Source organism: Colossoma macropomum, unplaced genomic scaffold, assembly GCF_904425465.1.
Source record: "Colossoma macropomum unplaced genomic scaffold, Colossoma_macropomum, whole genome shotgun sequence".
NCBI lineage: Eukaryota > Metazoa > Chordata > Actinopteri > Characiformes > Serrasalmidae > Colossoma > Colossoma macropomum.
Window position 1 is genome coordinate 272,982 of NW_023495530.1, and position 14,664 is coordinate 287,645.

General features: G+C 40.8%; 1 protein-coding gene across 3 annotated transcripts in view; it reads right to left on the reverse strand.

The window, feature by feature from the left end:
- Positions 1-524: 524 nt before the first annotated feature.
- The window catches only part of nrp2a (neuropilin 2a), a 99,720-nt gene continuing 85,580 nt past the window's right edge, over positions 525-14,664 (reverse strand). The window contains exons 15-17 of one of the 3 annotated variants that reach the window (XM_036562835.1): positions 12,334-12,366; positions 4,260-4,319; positions 525-1,762 (exon numbers count right to left, since the gene is read on the reverse strand). In XM_036562835.1, the coding sequence (XP_036418728.1) occupies positions 1,458-1,762; positions 4,260-4,319; positions 12,334-12,366 (398 nt within the window). In that variant the 3' untranslated portion in view covers positions 525-1,457. Of the gene's footprint in view, positions 1,763-4,259; positions 4,320-9,153; positions 9,557-12,333; positions 12,367-14,664 lie in introns of those variants that run through there. The other 2 variants (XM_036562837.1, XM_036562838.1) reach the window with 2 other exon arrangements.

Sequence of the window (14,664 nt, forward strand, 5' to 3'; positions counted from 1 at the left end):
TTTCCCCCTGAGCAGTACAAGCCATCACACTAACACTTGCCTATCAGTGCCTCAAGAATGCAGGTTTCCATAATTTCTCTTGGTGAGAGCTCCCATAATCCCACTCAGTGCTCTCCCGTGTCTTGCCGTTGCAGAGGTGATGTATTTCCATGTCAGCAGTGTGTGTTTGAGCATATGCGTATATGTGTTGCCGTGCTTGTCAAAAGATGAGATCCATCTAAGGGGTCTGTGAAAAGATGTACTATGTCTGATTTGGTCTTTTTTTTATTTCAATGAAAACAGAAAGAAGGCTGACATGAGATCCAACCTGATTTATCACTGGGCCTGTCTCCTGTTAACCTTCAGCCTCGCTGCACGATAAAAAGGAAACAAGTTTAAAAGAGGAAAAAATGGAGCGAGACAGGGGAAAGAATAAACAGACGATGTGCGCTTGATCTTAGTCATTCAAAGTCTAAGTGGTTCTCTCTGGTGGTGTTCCTTATGGCTCTATGTTAGGGCCATCATGGATTTAAAAACTAAGCTGATTTTTCTGGTGTACATCTCTGGACATCTGTGGGCCAATTTAGAATGGTCACCATTTCTGTCTCTCGCAACAATAAATGATGAAAAGCCTTTAGTTCATTGCTTCCCATTTACAGCAATCCATAGGTTGCACTGACAAAATTCCCTGTTGTTTTACACAAGAACAATGTGGTCCCCAATTTTCCTAACACACAACCATAGTCACAAGGCCTCAATCTAAACCTACCAAACTCTGCTTGGCTTATCTTAATCAGAACAGGTTTCTTGCCATCCTATTCCATCATTTAAACTCAAAGCGAAACACGAAACAATATCACGGAACTAAACAAGCAAAGGGTTGTGAAGATCCAGTAAGAATAAAATGTAAGATCAATCTAGGCCAATGATGGCCACAAAGAAGAAAAGCATTGACCAGCATTAAGGCATCACATGTCAGGGCCTTTGAAAAAAAAAAAAAATCTCACCAAAGAGTGACCACAAAATCAGCCACATGCCATAAGTTCTGCAATTTTGGAAGATGAGAGCACTTTAAAGTCCAGCCACTCAAATCTACCATAGATCTCCCATTTAAAAATCTAAGCTTTATCTAGATATACATTTTTTGGAAATATGCAGAACACTGATATGTATCGATATCTGTTTTTGAGGCAAAGCTGGGAAGAGTTTCACTAGAGATCCCTCTTAGCAGCCTCTGATATTCAATCTTTGATGCAAACCAACCAGAAAATGGTATCCAGGCGAGCGCTATCTGAGCTGAGCAAGAAACGCCAGTTGGAAAGTAGGGGCTCCAACAGCCGCATCATCAAGCAGCAAGTTGTTCCAATGCCAAAAGGGACATGCATACCAAGAGATGAAGCTTGTTTCTCTGCAAAGAGTCCAACATGGCCATTCCAGGGTCAAATTTGATATGTCCGATGAACATCAACCGGTGGCCTTCAAGCTTCTGTGCAGCAGCGCTGTTGATTGAGCTTGACTTTGTGCTTGATGCCATCGTAGAGCTCAAAGTTGTAGTTCTCCAGGGTGGTGGAGGAGCGCGAGGTCAGGCCTCCATATGAGCAGGTGCAGTACAAAAGCAGGCCAGCACACACGGCCCCCAGGAGGACACCCAGTGAGCTCATCACAATGATGGTCAACAGAATGGGGTCCAGCGTGTAGAGCCAGGAGCTCTCTTTGTCGGGCACCCGTGTCACTGGAGGCTCTGAGGAGGGCTCCACAGTACTCCATTCAGGGTACTGTAAACCTGGAACCAAAGGAAAGCAAAGATTGCATTAAAAGAAGATTCTGTAGGGCAGTGTGACAACTGACAACTACATGTCAACTGGCATAAACCTTTATAAATTCTTATAATCAGGTATGTTGGGGCAGGGAATAGGTGTCTTCAGGACTCTTAACCATTACTTTTCTATGGTGCAAGCAACATCTCAGCCACAAAGCGGCAGACCACTTAAACTTACAGAGCAAACTTACTCACTGCAGAGTTCCAAACTACCTGTGGAAGCAGCGTCAGCACAAGAAGTGTTTTTCAGGAACCTCATGAAGCTCTACACAAGCCAAAGATCACTATGCGCAATGCCAAGCATCGGCTGGAGCGGTTTAAAGCACACTTCCACACAACTCTGGAGCAGTGGAAACATGTTCTCTGGCGTGATGAATCACACTTCTCTATCTGGCAGTCTGACGGACGAATCTGACACTGGCAAAAGCCAGGAGAATGGTATCTACATGCATGCATAGTGCCAACAGTAGTTTGAGGGAGGAGGCTCATATGGGTGTGATGGGTCAAGTGTCCACATACTTTTGGCCATATTATATATATAATTAGGCTGCTTTTTGAGTGAGTTAATGCTTGCCAAAACTCGCTCCACTGATTATCTGTTGTAATTTTTTTTAGCACGCTTGTTTTTACCCACTTAGCGACAACAAATGAGTCTCAGGTGATTGACATCAGGGGGAGGGTGTGAGGACCAGGGACAGACTTAATTATGTTTCATTAGGGTAAGGAAAAAACACAAGAGGGAGGGAGAGATGGGAGACGTCGATAGAGAGAAAAAGGGAAGAGGCGAGAAGGAGATATAGAGGGGGAGGGGACTGACAATATATATAGATGAAGAGATTCTGGGCCGGTAATTAACTTGTCCCTGTCTTTACGTTTTTTTAAAGACGCGAAACAAAGACGTCTTTATGAACAAGATGGATGCCAACTGTGTGATAGGAGGACGGACAGGGAGCGTGAGGCTGATAAGAGAGACATCTGTGTTCTAGTGAAGGCCTACATGGGGGTGAGGACAATGAACACTCACACACAGAGTACACTGCGCATTGTGATTATGCCTCCATGCTTAGACTGTAAAGGTAAAAGCACCGCATTTCTTTGCTGGTGGTCAGCAGAAAAAAGCTTATCAGTCTGCACTGACAAAAGAAATATATTATTATTACGCACATAATTTCCACATGAATATAGTCATAGGTGCCCCTCGACAAATGACGTTTTGTGGATTTCCAAATTAGAGTAAGTCATCATATCCTCTACAGAGAACACACTGAATTTAACATATTGGGCAAAAAATAAATCATAAAATGTGGCCTGTGCAAAAGTATTGTTATTTCTTTTAAAAATCTATTTTTTCCAATATTTTAAACTAACATATACATAAAAATTGTGCAGTAAAACTTGCAGAAAAATGTCACATTTAATCGTGTTCTCTGTAGAGGGTGTGCTAACTTATCTTCAACTAGAAAACCAACAAAACATGTCATTAGACCAGAAGTGTTCAGACATTTGCATGAGACTACCTGTATTGGCTCAATCAATGTTTCAATACGTTAAATCAGGTGTTCTGGTGATGGAACTTAACAAAACAGATGGCTGGGGCAACAATTTACTATACATACACACATACATACATATATGTACATTATACACTGTACATATATATGTATATATACGAAAATGGTAAAAAATGGTAATTTCACAGGAGACTCTTAACTTTGAATGGAAGTTAATAGAACAAGTGGTTTTTTTTATATCATTTTGGAATTTTGGAGCATTTCAATTTGTCCATTCATCGTGAAATTTTAACACATTGCAAAGGGTATCTGGCATTTTCAAATTCTGTAGAAAAATGTAAAACAACATAAATGAAGATCCAAGGTTTGGAGAAGAAGTTTATATAAACTGAACACAGCAGCTGGGTGGCTGTGTGTGAAACATAAATGGACCAATGGAAATGCTCCAAAATGACTTATCTTTGCATTAACTTACAATAAAAGTGAAGAACATATTTGCCTTCACCTGTGTCACCATTTTGGAGATACTTGCGATACACAGTGATGTGTATTAACATATCGGTAAATTGTAAAAAAAGTGGAAAGCTCTAGTTCCCCCTCTACTGTAACAAGAATCCACAAGCTGTATAAACAAAAGTGAAAGCCTATAATCATCACTGTTGTTCTTACTAGATATTGTAGATGAAAACTTGAAACTGTATGGAAATTATGTGACATTCATGTTCAGGTTCATGTGAAGGCAACTCCACTCACACAGTTCCAGTGCAATGCACTGCTTTTTAAATGGAAACAATCTTTCTTTAGGGTCAAATTTGAGCAACCAAGACAAATGCTGTATGAATGATGTAATGTGTTCTATTCATGTGGAAATTATGTATATTCATGAATCAAGTAAATTAAACGCTTCACATTTTTCAATATGTGTTGTACAAAATGAAGAAATAACTTACCTGCATCTATTTGGTCCCTGCTGTTGAGAAGACGACTACCTCTAGGGTCCATTCTTTTAACTGCAGAGGGAGAAATGACTCGTTGAAATAAAGAACTATTATGTGTGCTGAGTTATGATTCTGAAAATAGGAATTGCTATGGAAACCTTAATATCATTAAGGTAATGACTGATTACTCATACTGAGCCTGTGTTCTCTCTCTCACACTCACAAGCAAACACATACACATATAAATGAAGGCTAAATATGAATATCATAATCTGTTATCAGACTTGCATTTAGAAAAATAACATTTTATTATGATGTTTTAAAAGCACATTTCCAGTTCATCAAGCAAAAATATTCTGTTCACATTTGCTTTTTAAACAGCGCTTTAGTTTTTAAGATTGAGGTATAGCGTGGCCACAGTTATTAGGTACATTCATACAAGGAAGGTGCATCCTGATTATTATCATCATCGTCATCAACAACAACAACATCTTTAACATGAGCACAGTCTAAATACATCACCATCGGAGCCACCTTCATCAGTTGTGAGGTGTGATAAAAAGGCCCAAAATGTCAACCATTGGTTTTTGGATTTTAATGCACAATGCTGCCTTTGTTCAGAAAGCGTTTGAACCGGAGCCTGCTGAGTCCAAATCAAATAAGGCAGAGAAATCGATGCGAAAGCCTGTGTACCGCGGGTGTGAAGGTGTAGGCTGACTGGCTCTATTGTGAGTGATCTGTTCTACATGGCCGAGATAAAAACTCGACGCCTCCAAGGAAGCACCCGCTTCGCCTGTTCTACAAGCCCTGAGATGCCTGTGTCCAAAAGAACAACATGACTCATTTTGCACCACGGAAACAACTGCAGGCATTTGATCTAGAGCTTGATCGATATATCGTAGGACCAATGTAACTGGCCAAAGAAGTAATGTCAGTAATTTTGTACCACAGAAAGAACTGCAGGGATCTGATCTGGGGCTCAGCTGATATATCATGAGTATCGATATATCGACTGATATATGAATGAGTCATTTGGCACCACAAAAACCGCAATGATTTGATTTAGGGTGTGATTGATATATTGTTTGACCAATATAATCAGACAAACAAAAAAACATCAGTTATTTTGTACTACAGAAATTGCAGAGATTTGATCTAGGACATATCATTTTGCTGGTATAATCAACTTTGACAACTGGCAGTCAGTCAGTAAAGCACTTTTAGCTAAAACGATTGATGTTTGACAGCTTAAACTTATATCAGTCAAGAATATTTAACTTAAAATTGGTGCCAATTTTCTCATCAGTTATGCCGTAGTAACAATCTGGACTGTTAAAGTAGGGGAGGGTGAAAAAACATGTCCTGACAAGGATATCTGGGTGCAAGAAAACTCCATTTGGCACTGAGCCTCCTTAGGGCTCATTCAGTATATAGGCTGGCCAAAGAAATAACATCATTCTGCACCAAGTACACAGCAGAGATCACTTCATATTAGTCGGTCACTGTCCATCTAAAACAATTGGATTCTAATTTATTTTTGACCAAATTAACTTCACTATTTTACAGCTTAACATCAGAATGGGTGCTAATTTTCACATCAGTTGAAACTTTATTTTATAATACAGCCTTTAGTTAAACTCTTAGCATAAAATCTTCAAAGGGGAAGGGTGAAAAAAGGGGGGAATATTTCCTGGTGAGGGTTTCTGGGGGCAAGAAAAGCCCATTTGCCATTCAGCTTCCTTAGGGCCTATATTGGTATAGGCTGGCCAATTTAATGACTTGATCAATATACGATCAGGCCAATGTAATCATCTTTACTGGCAATCATATCAGGAAAACAATTAGGTTCTGATTTATGTTCGACCGCATAAACTTGAATTGGTCAATATAATTGGCTAATGTCATCACATTCGATACTTGGCAGGTATGTCAGTCAGTAAAGCACTTTTTAATTTCTGATCACATCAGTTATGAGAATTTTTAGCTCTTTAAAATCGAAAATTGTACATCAATATCAGTTGAGCCCTAGTTTGATCATCTAAGGGAAAAAGTGACGCTTTTTGAAACTATTCCCCAGTGAGTTCATCTGGGGAGAATAAAAGATGGCCCGTTTGGCATCGAGCCTCTCTGGGCGATAAGTAGCCACATGTCTCTGGAGAAAGCTTTCGCTCATTAATGTGGTCTCCAGGGATGAGCGAGAGCGAGGGGGTGGGGGAGAACACTTCCAGCAGCTTTAATAAATGCTATCTGGTCCATTAACTAATTAAAAATATTAAGAGCTTGGAAAGAATGTGTGGTGAGAGGAAGGGGTACTGGGGAGAGAGAAAGATTGGTTGGCTGATTTAAAAGCACATTGCAAGCCAGTGCCAAAACATCTCTTACCGCCTCTCTGTCTACTGGAAATGGCACTAAAAAGCCCACAAAGAGCCAAAGGTCTCTCTTTCTCTCTCGCGCTCTCTTTCTTTCCCCCCCCTCCTATGTTGGAAAATTCCTCCATTTTCCCCCTTACGACAACCTGTTTCTATAGCAACACCACACAGGTGATGATTAAAGGTTTAGGCTTGGTTTGGGGTCTAAACTCTCTGATAGTGGATTAGCTATACCCATGTGTCTACATTCTGTCCGCGTAATGTACGGCACCATATGAACTAACACTGGATCAGCTCCGTCTACATAAAGTACAATGAGATTTTCTTCATAATCTTAAAGAAAGCTTATGCTTAAATGCTTGTACTTTGCTCCTAAACACATTGGTGTGGTAGATGCCTCTCAACAGGTAGTTTTCAGCGGTGCTCAAGACTGCGCAAAATCTAATGCTGCATTGGTCTCAGAAGTGGGAAGTCTGAACTCTGAACTTTTGAACTCTGCACATTCAGGCTACAAAGGTGGGGGGAAATGGACACCTTCATGAAAGTAAGCAATCTAACATTTGTGATATGAGTAATAACTTTAACATTCATGATGAATTTACCTTCTCATAACAGTGAATTTGGTCAACGTTATGGATTAAACCAACTACTGTGTTGACTGATCAAAAGCAAACTTAAAGGTAGACAAGTGGTGCTTTATTACTATTGATGGTGTTAGCAGCCATGTTGATTCGACATCATATGTTGAACTTGAGTGGAGACCACTGTACCAATAAATATTTCTGAGAAGAAATGAGCAGTTCTGATTTTTCCTTGTTGGGGGGAAATTTATATTAAATCTATATCTTTTTATAAATATAAATATAAAATAGCTTTATTACTCATCTAAAATGTAGAAAACTAAGTAAAATAAGCTAGGTGTGGCCAAACCTTTGTATTGTATTTATATCCTGTGACCATTATGTCCAAAAACTAGTGGTGGCCATACCTTGATACACATACCAGCAAAAGAAACACAGTACACAGAGTACAGGGCAATGGTTATTGCACATTTTGTCGTATTTTCAAAATCAAGTCATACTAATGCAAATGTAATTTGATAAATTACTTGCAATGTGTCCGAGAATAATCAAGCATATGGAAACGCTGGATGCTATTTGCTGCTCTGGAAGACCTGGAAACCCTACGGCATGGGAAAATGGCTACCAGCTGTCAGGAGCCCACAGACCTTGCTCCTGCGCCGTCGCTCTCCGTCCTCATTAGGACGAGGTGGTTAAGGGAAGCAGCTGTCTTTGTTTATATGGCTTGTTTTCAGGGCCTGAACGCCGACAGCCGTTTGGTAGGAATAACGCACTCCTACGCACTTCTGGCTCGCAGTGGAGCAGGCCTACGCAGTTTTCGGGGGGATTTCTGTGGCAACAAATGTGAAGAATGGGAGGAACAAAGGCAGCACCCTGGTGATATCATGAGAGAAAGCATGCAGGAGATTTTCTCTTCTTGTTTTTTAGGCATAATTTTGAGCCTCCATCTATTTTGTCCAAGTTTGATGGAAACTTTGTTGTGACAAAGAAATATTATTATTTGTTTGGTTTTCTGGGAGGTTGATATTTAATGTACTCTCTTTCTGATCGATTCAAATTCAGCTTTTGCTGGACTCGTGTGGAAATCTAATTTTGAGCTACTTTCTTACATCGAACCTGTTAATGCATGTCCACAGGGCTTGATGAATTTCCATACTTTTCAATTGCACAGCCAACCAAGCCACACCCACCACTCAAAATGTTCTGTCATCTTTTGTTACCTCCTCACACATCAGTGCAGTTTTTACAGTGGTCCGTTTCCTACTTTAGCTGAATAATAAAGAGGGAAATTTTAATTAACATCAGGATCCCTTCAAAGTGCACCCATCAGTTAAATCACACTGGTTGAAAAGATTTATACAGCGCTATTTAGATCAATGACAGTATGAAGACAGTCCTGATCTCTTGATCCTTCTCATCATGCTCTGGGAATCTAGCCCTGATTTGCGACTGGTCAAGGAGGTGACTGTCCTTCCGAAGCACGGCTGAGGATTAGCAAAGCATCGAAGTCAGTTCAGTCCTGGATTGGTGATTAAGGTCATTGGGTTGCGTGTCATCTTCACTGAGCTCCTGGTGGTTCTGCAGCTGAGGAGCTTTCACCATGGCATTCATTACGAGGATGGGCTTATGCCCACAGTGAGAGTAGCCATGCAGGAACTCTTCCAGAGAGCCAGTGAGCATGAGCTGGCACCTGCCACCGCTTCCTGGCTGGACACTCTGCAGTAAACAAGCCGTATACTCCAACCACTTCCTGGCTGGACACCCACAGTGTCTTGCTGCGTCCATCAAGTGATGGAGCACAGAAAAAAAGACAAAAGAAAATCAGCTTAGAGCAGAACATCGAGATGCTGGTTCCATTCTGTTCTTACTTGGGTAGTTCCGTATGCATGACCAGTTGGTAGTGAGAAGGTCTTAAAAAAGGTTTGAACAGTTCTTGCTTAAGCTTTCCTTCCACTAAGCCAACTCTTAAAGTCTTTCCTGCTCTCCAGTCTTGGTGACTGGGCTTGTCAAGAAGTCTGCAACATAGTCTTCTATGTATTTCAGTCACTTTCAGTCCAAGTCCCTTCCCCTCACCAGTAGGAGTTTCCATCACCCTTTTCCACCCAAACAGTTAACTTATGACCAGCCCCTGACCTGGGCGTGGCACCATTTGGATAGTGAGCATTGTGGGGGCTGTAGTAGGCCATGGTGGGTCGGCTCCTCTTGGCTGTCAGGCGGCGGCAGCCAATGGCCATGACAATGGCAATAACCAGGAACAAGATGGCGCCTCCGCCAGCCATGAAGTAATACCAGTTGGGGGAAATAGGTGGCACTGACAGCGTATCTACTGTTGGCTCACTTCTGCCTGGAAGGGCTCCCCCTGGTGGAGAGATATATACAAAATGTGATAACACCCCACATTACTGCTGAGGCTCACTGTGCAAACATACTAGAGAAGAAAGCACTCTGTCACTGTAGTTACTGTATTGAAAATTCTTTTAGCAGTACATAACAGAGGAGGTAGGATTGTTATTCTTTTAGCTGCTTTTCAGCTACGTTATCGCCTTTAACCTTCATTTCAAAGCAGTACATACAGTGAAAGAAAGGATCAGAACATACAGCAGAGTAATGTAAAGTGATATCAAAAAGCTAAAGATCTAGGAAGCCAAGCACATCCTATACCAAGAGTGCCCCGTCATTCTAGTCCTGAGGAGCATGTATGGATGTAATCCAGGGGTGTACAGTTTTATCCACAAAGGGCCGGTGTGACTGCAGGTTTTACTCCAACAAAGCAGGAGATCACCTGATGAAATGTTTGAAGACTAAGACCAACTGATTAAACAAGTGGAGTCAGGTGTGCTCCAGCTTATTTGGAGTGAAAACCTGCAGCCACACCGGCCCTTTGCGGATAAGACTGGATACCCCTGATGTAATCTTTTTATAAATAATCACAATCTAGCTACTTGCAAGGAAGTTCCTCTCAGCTGAATGTAAATGAGGCTATGATGTTGCCCTTGTTGTAATAATGCACTTTGGTTTTGACTGTTTGCAAGTTTTTGTAAGACGCTCAACAGAGCCTATCAAGTAAACGAGAATGATAACCAGACTGACAACTTGGCTGGAAATTATACTTTACTAACAATTAGCTCTCCAGGACTACTCAAAGGGCAGCTTAGCTATATGGTCTATGGGAGGGTTTTAATTCTCATCATTCAGGGGTATTTTAGGGCTGCATTCAAAACAAGGGTCCAGAAAGCCAAGCAGAGGCACATGCATTTGGGTTCTTTTCAGTCAAGCTTGAAATGCTTGCACGATGCAAACAAAAACTGAGGTCATTGGCTCTAATGGCTGAGGTTACCTCTCTGTTAATTGACTGGTAGCACTGTTAGACATTACATTATGTAGCTATTTCAAGTTGCATGTCGCTGACCCCCATTAATAGATACCAAACAGATTAAGCTGAATTAGCCTTCTAGTGTACCAGTGTAGCCAGTACTAGGTGATTTCTCTTTTTCTTGAATCATCTTGGCTATGAAAAAAAGACTGTTGAATCACAGAATCCACCTAATCATTAGGTCAACATAGTCCCAAAGTAGTCAGACACATCACCTTTGCCTGAAACTGAATATTTCCGGTATGTTCAAGAAAGCCTCAATAACTCCTAGTGCATAAAATATCCATCATACAGGAACAGTCAAAGATGTGCTTGTTTTTTTTCCTGTCAGATCTGCCTTGTCTGCTAAAAAAGAGCACTCAGTACAGGGAAGAAATCCAAAAAGGAACATAGAAGGCAAGCGCTGTGTCTCTGACGCAATCCTTCCGAGCAGAACAGTGCACAGGGAGACATCTTGTGATGCTATATTCAGTCACGAAGAATGACTGTCACTCATTAAAGAGATGGTGCCTGCTAGTAGACAGCGGAAACTAGCTGTGCTAGGCTGGAAGCAGTGCTTTGCATGTCTAGGGTGATGCAGAAAGGTTACCGAAAATGTGCCGACTCCTTAAAAAGGAAACATAGACTCGGTAATCCATTTTGCTTGGATAAAAATAACCAGTCTCTGGAAGTCATAGGTCCCAGAGAATGGTTAAGAAGTGGGACAACTGACTGAAGGTTTACCAACTCCATGCAATATACACTGAGTTGCCTGTTTTTAGGTACATCTACCTTGGCCATTTAATCAGAAGGTTGACTGTGGTCCATTTGTCGCTGCAGAACTTATCAGCCCCTCTCTACCCCATGCATCAATGGAAAGGGACCACCATAAGACCACCACTCACCAGATATTTTAGTGGTAGACCACTACCACCACAGCAGTGGCACAGACACTTTATTAGATGAAGACAGACTATAGTCAGTAAGAAATGTGCACCTACAGGACTGTGCAGAAGTCTTGTCAGTCACATCCTTTTAGACTGGATGGGCATCACAACCTGAGGATTTTGTTCAGATCTGAAGCTAAAGTGGAGATTGATTGTCCCCTATCTCTCAAAAATGGAAGTTTTAAGTACTGTTTATCTGGTGATGACACTTTTGGTGGTCTACCAGGTCTTGCCTGGTTTTTAGGAGTCCCATTTCTCTATATCTTTGAACTCCAGTTTTGGAAACTTCTGACTTATATCAGTTCATTCTTATATCTAATCTCTTCAGAAATATCTCCTGAAAAATTATTAACTTGTATAATTAATATAATTAATGGCTGTTTCGACTGAAAATTAAACAAATGAAGGGTGGTCTCCAACAATAGAAAGGTACTGTAGATGGCAGGTGTTTCTGATGAACTGGCCAACAGGTGCTAATATAACGTATGCTTTCCCAAATATCTGTCAACTCAGTGTATATATGAACCAATGTTTAGAAATCAAGGATACTGCTTTCAAGCCATTTGTCAACTGTGCAAGATTCACTCAACATCATCCACTCACACTGGCTTAAGCTAATATTTGCAACTCTACAGCATGTAGTCAGTCCCTCGAAAAGGGAGGGGTTATTTCAAGTAGCAGACCCAGGATCAGGCTTCCTTACCTGAAACAGGGTGTTGCATGACATTAAAACTGATCCTGGATCTGCTTTACAATAACTGGAGTGCAGAAAGCAGGAAGCACAAACATTCAATTGAAAAGCAGGAACTAGGAAAGGTAAGAGCAGGTTAAACTCACCAGTCATATCTGGAGGGAAGGGAGGGAAAGGTTCTGCAAGAGGGAAGAAAAGAGAGAGAGAAAGAAAAAAAAGTATTCATTTCACAGCAAAGATTATGGAACATGTTCTCTGTTCTGCCATGTTCCAGTGATGAAGCAAGTTTTAGCATGCAATTAGCATGAATACAGTATGAGGGGGGATATAAAGGATGAATAATCAATATCAGAGAGCTCGGAAGAAATCAAAGGCGCATCTAAAATTTACAACCGTATGTAAAAATCCATCAGGGTTTTCTGACTAATTGGACCAACCACTTTACCTCAAGCAGCTCAAGGACCTAAGCAATGGTTGCAGTTCACATTGTATAAACCATTTGTTTACTCCAAATTGCATCACTTCCTCCATTTCGTTCTCCAAGACACCGAGTAATTGTGCCTTTGTGAGTGCTTTGATTCTCAAGACTGTTGATGAAGTGGCATGACACATGGCTTTGTAAGTTTGCGAGGTTGCACTGAGGGGAAGGAACAGAGCATTCAGGAGACTAAAGATTTGGATGGCTTGAAACGCAACAATTAGTAAGGAGACAAAGTAGAAAGCATGAATGTTGCTCAGGGAGTTCTTTTTTTGGCAAGCATGGCACTGCTCGGTGTGCGCGTCCAACTGCAGCAGTTGATAAGAGCACTCCCAGCGTGCTTTGGGAGGGAGGTGTGGAAGGATCACAGCAAGAGTACGGTGATGCATGGGCTCAGGAGGTTTCCAACTTTTTGGACGTGAACTTAGTCACCAAGGCCAACCAGCTGCAGCTGCCGCAAGCTAAAATGGTTAATTCAGCTAGGTTTGATGACACTCAAAAGTTTGGAATCACTTGACATTTTCATGTTTTTGTAAATGTATTTAATAATGTTTCTATAATGCAAGTTATCTGCCTTAAGATATGCTCAGCACTTGTAAAATATATGGCACTTTGGATGTTAATTATATAACTTTATTGTCTTTGTTATACATCTATCTACAGCTCTGTTTAATATTCTGGACACTGAGTCAGATGCTATGTAGAGCCTGCATCTTACTTGTTGGTCAGAGTTTATCTTTTTAGTCCAAAGAGGAAGAGCATAGAAAGACTACTGCAGCTATCTAAAGGATACCACACCAATAAACATCAACAAGTTCGAGTTCTTATTACATTCTACACACATAGTTATTTTACATTTATTTTTTAAAATTAAGGACAGATGCAAGTCATAGAATGTACAATTAAAGTTTTCTTTTCTTCAAAGGACAATCCTCCCAACCAAATGCCCACCCCCTACCCCCCTTCCTTGGAAGTCCATAAAGAAAAGGTACAAGCAAAATGACAATAAGTGAGGAAAAGAAATGCTAGCATAAGGGTTGCTAAAAACTTGACAGCCTATATTATGTACAATGTGTTTTAATATATGTTTGATTAAAATACAGTAAAATCTTATATTTCAGTGTCCAAGTGTATGGGGTATCAATCTAAAATTAAGCCTTATCACAGGCAGCTGCTCATTTGTCAAATAGGGGTTGCCATGTTTTCAGGAAGATATTATCTCTATTAAACTTATAGTGAAGTCTCTTCATATGCAGCACACTCCCTAGATTCCTAAGCCACTGCTGGAATAGTGGGCTAGCTTCTGACTTCCACTTCTGTAAGATTTGGCATTTGGCCAACAGTTTACAGAGGGAAATGGCTTGGTCTTTATAGTTATTAATGGAAGAATTTACTATCACTGATCCAAAAATTGCAAGTAATGGATCTGGTGTGATAGCTTTATTAAAGGCCTTTGAATAGTGAGTCAAATATGAGTCTAAAAGGAATTTAGTTCAGGGCAGGACCAGAACTGATGGGTAATTCTGGTTTCTTGTTTACACTTATCACGCAAAAGAGAGATGTTGAGGGATATGACGTGAAGCTTGAACTTCATGATGACATGGTAGAGAGCTGTCATATTAGAATCACTGTGTACATCTGTGTGTGCAACAATATTGTTCTACACCGTAACAAGCCATAGGCCTGCCAAAGTTTTATTACACACTTCTATAACCTAAGAATAGCTCCATTAGTTTGCATTGAAGTCCTTGTAGTTACATAATAATAAGCCTTTGTATGAAATAAGCCTGGAATGTTAAGGGGTTAAACAGTGATTCCAAAGTTTTAAATGACAGCAACCGGCTCAAAATCTGAGCAGCTGTAAGCACACAGGGCTGGGGCTGATCTCTTTAAGGCCCTAACCCACAAAGCCCTGAACCTATACAGAACCACTGGGGCCATCGAGTAAATTTGGTTTCGGAGAACGCTGTTTACAAATACAGAAAGAGAGGCAAGGAGA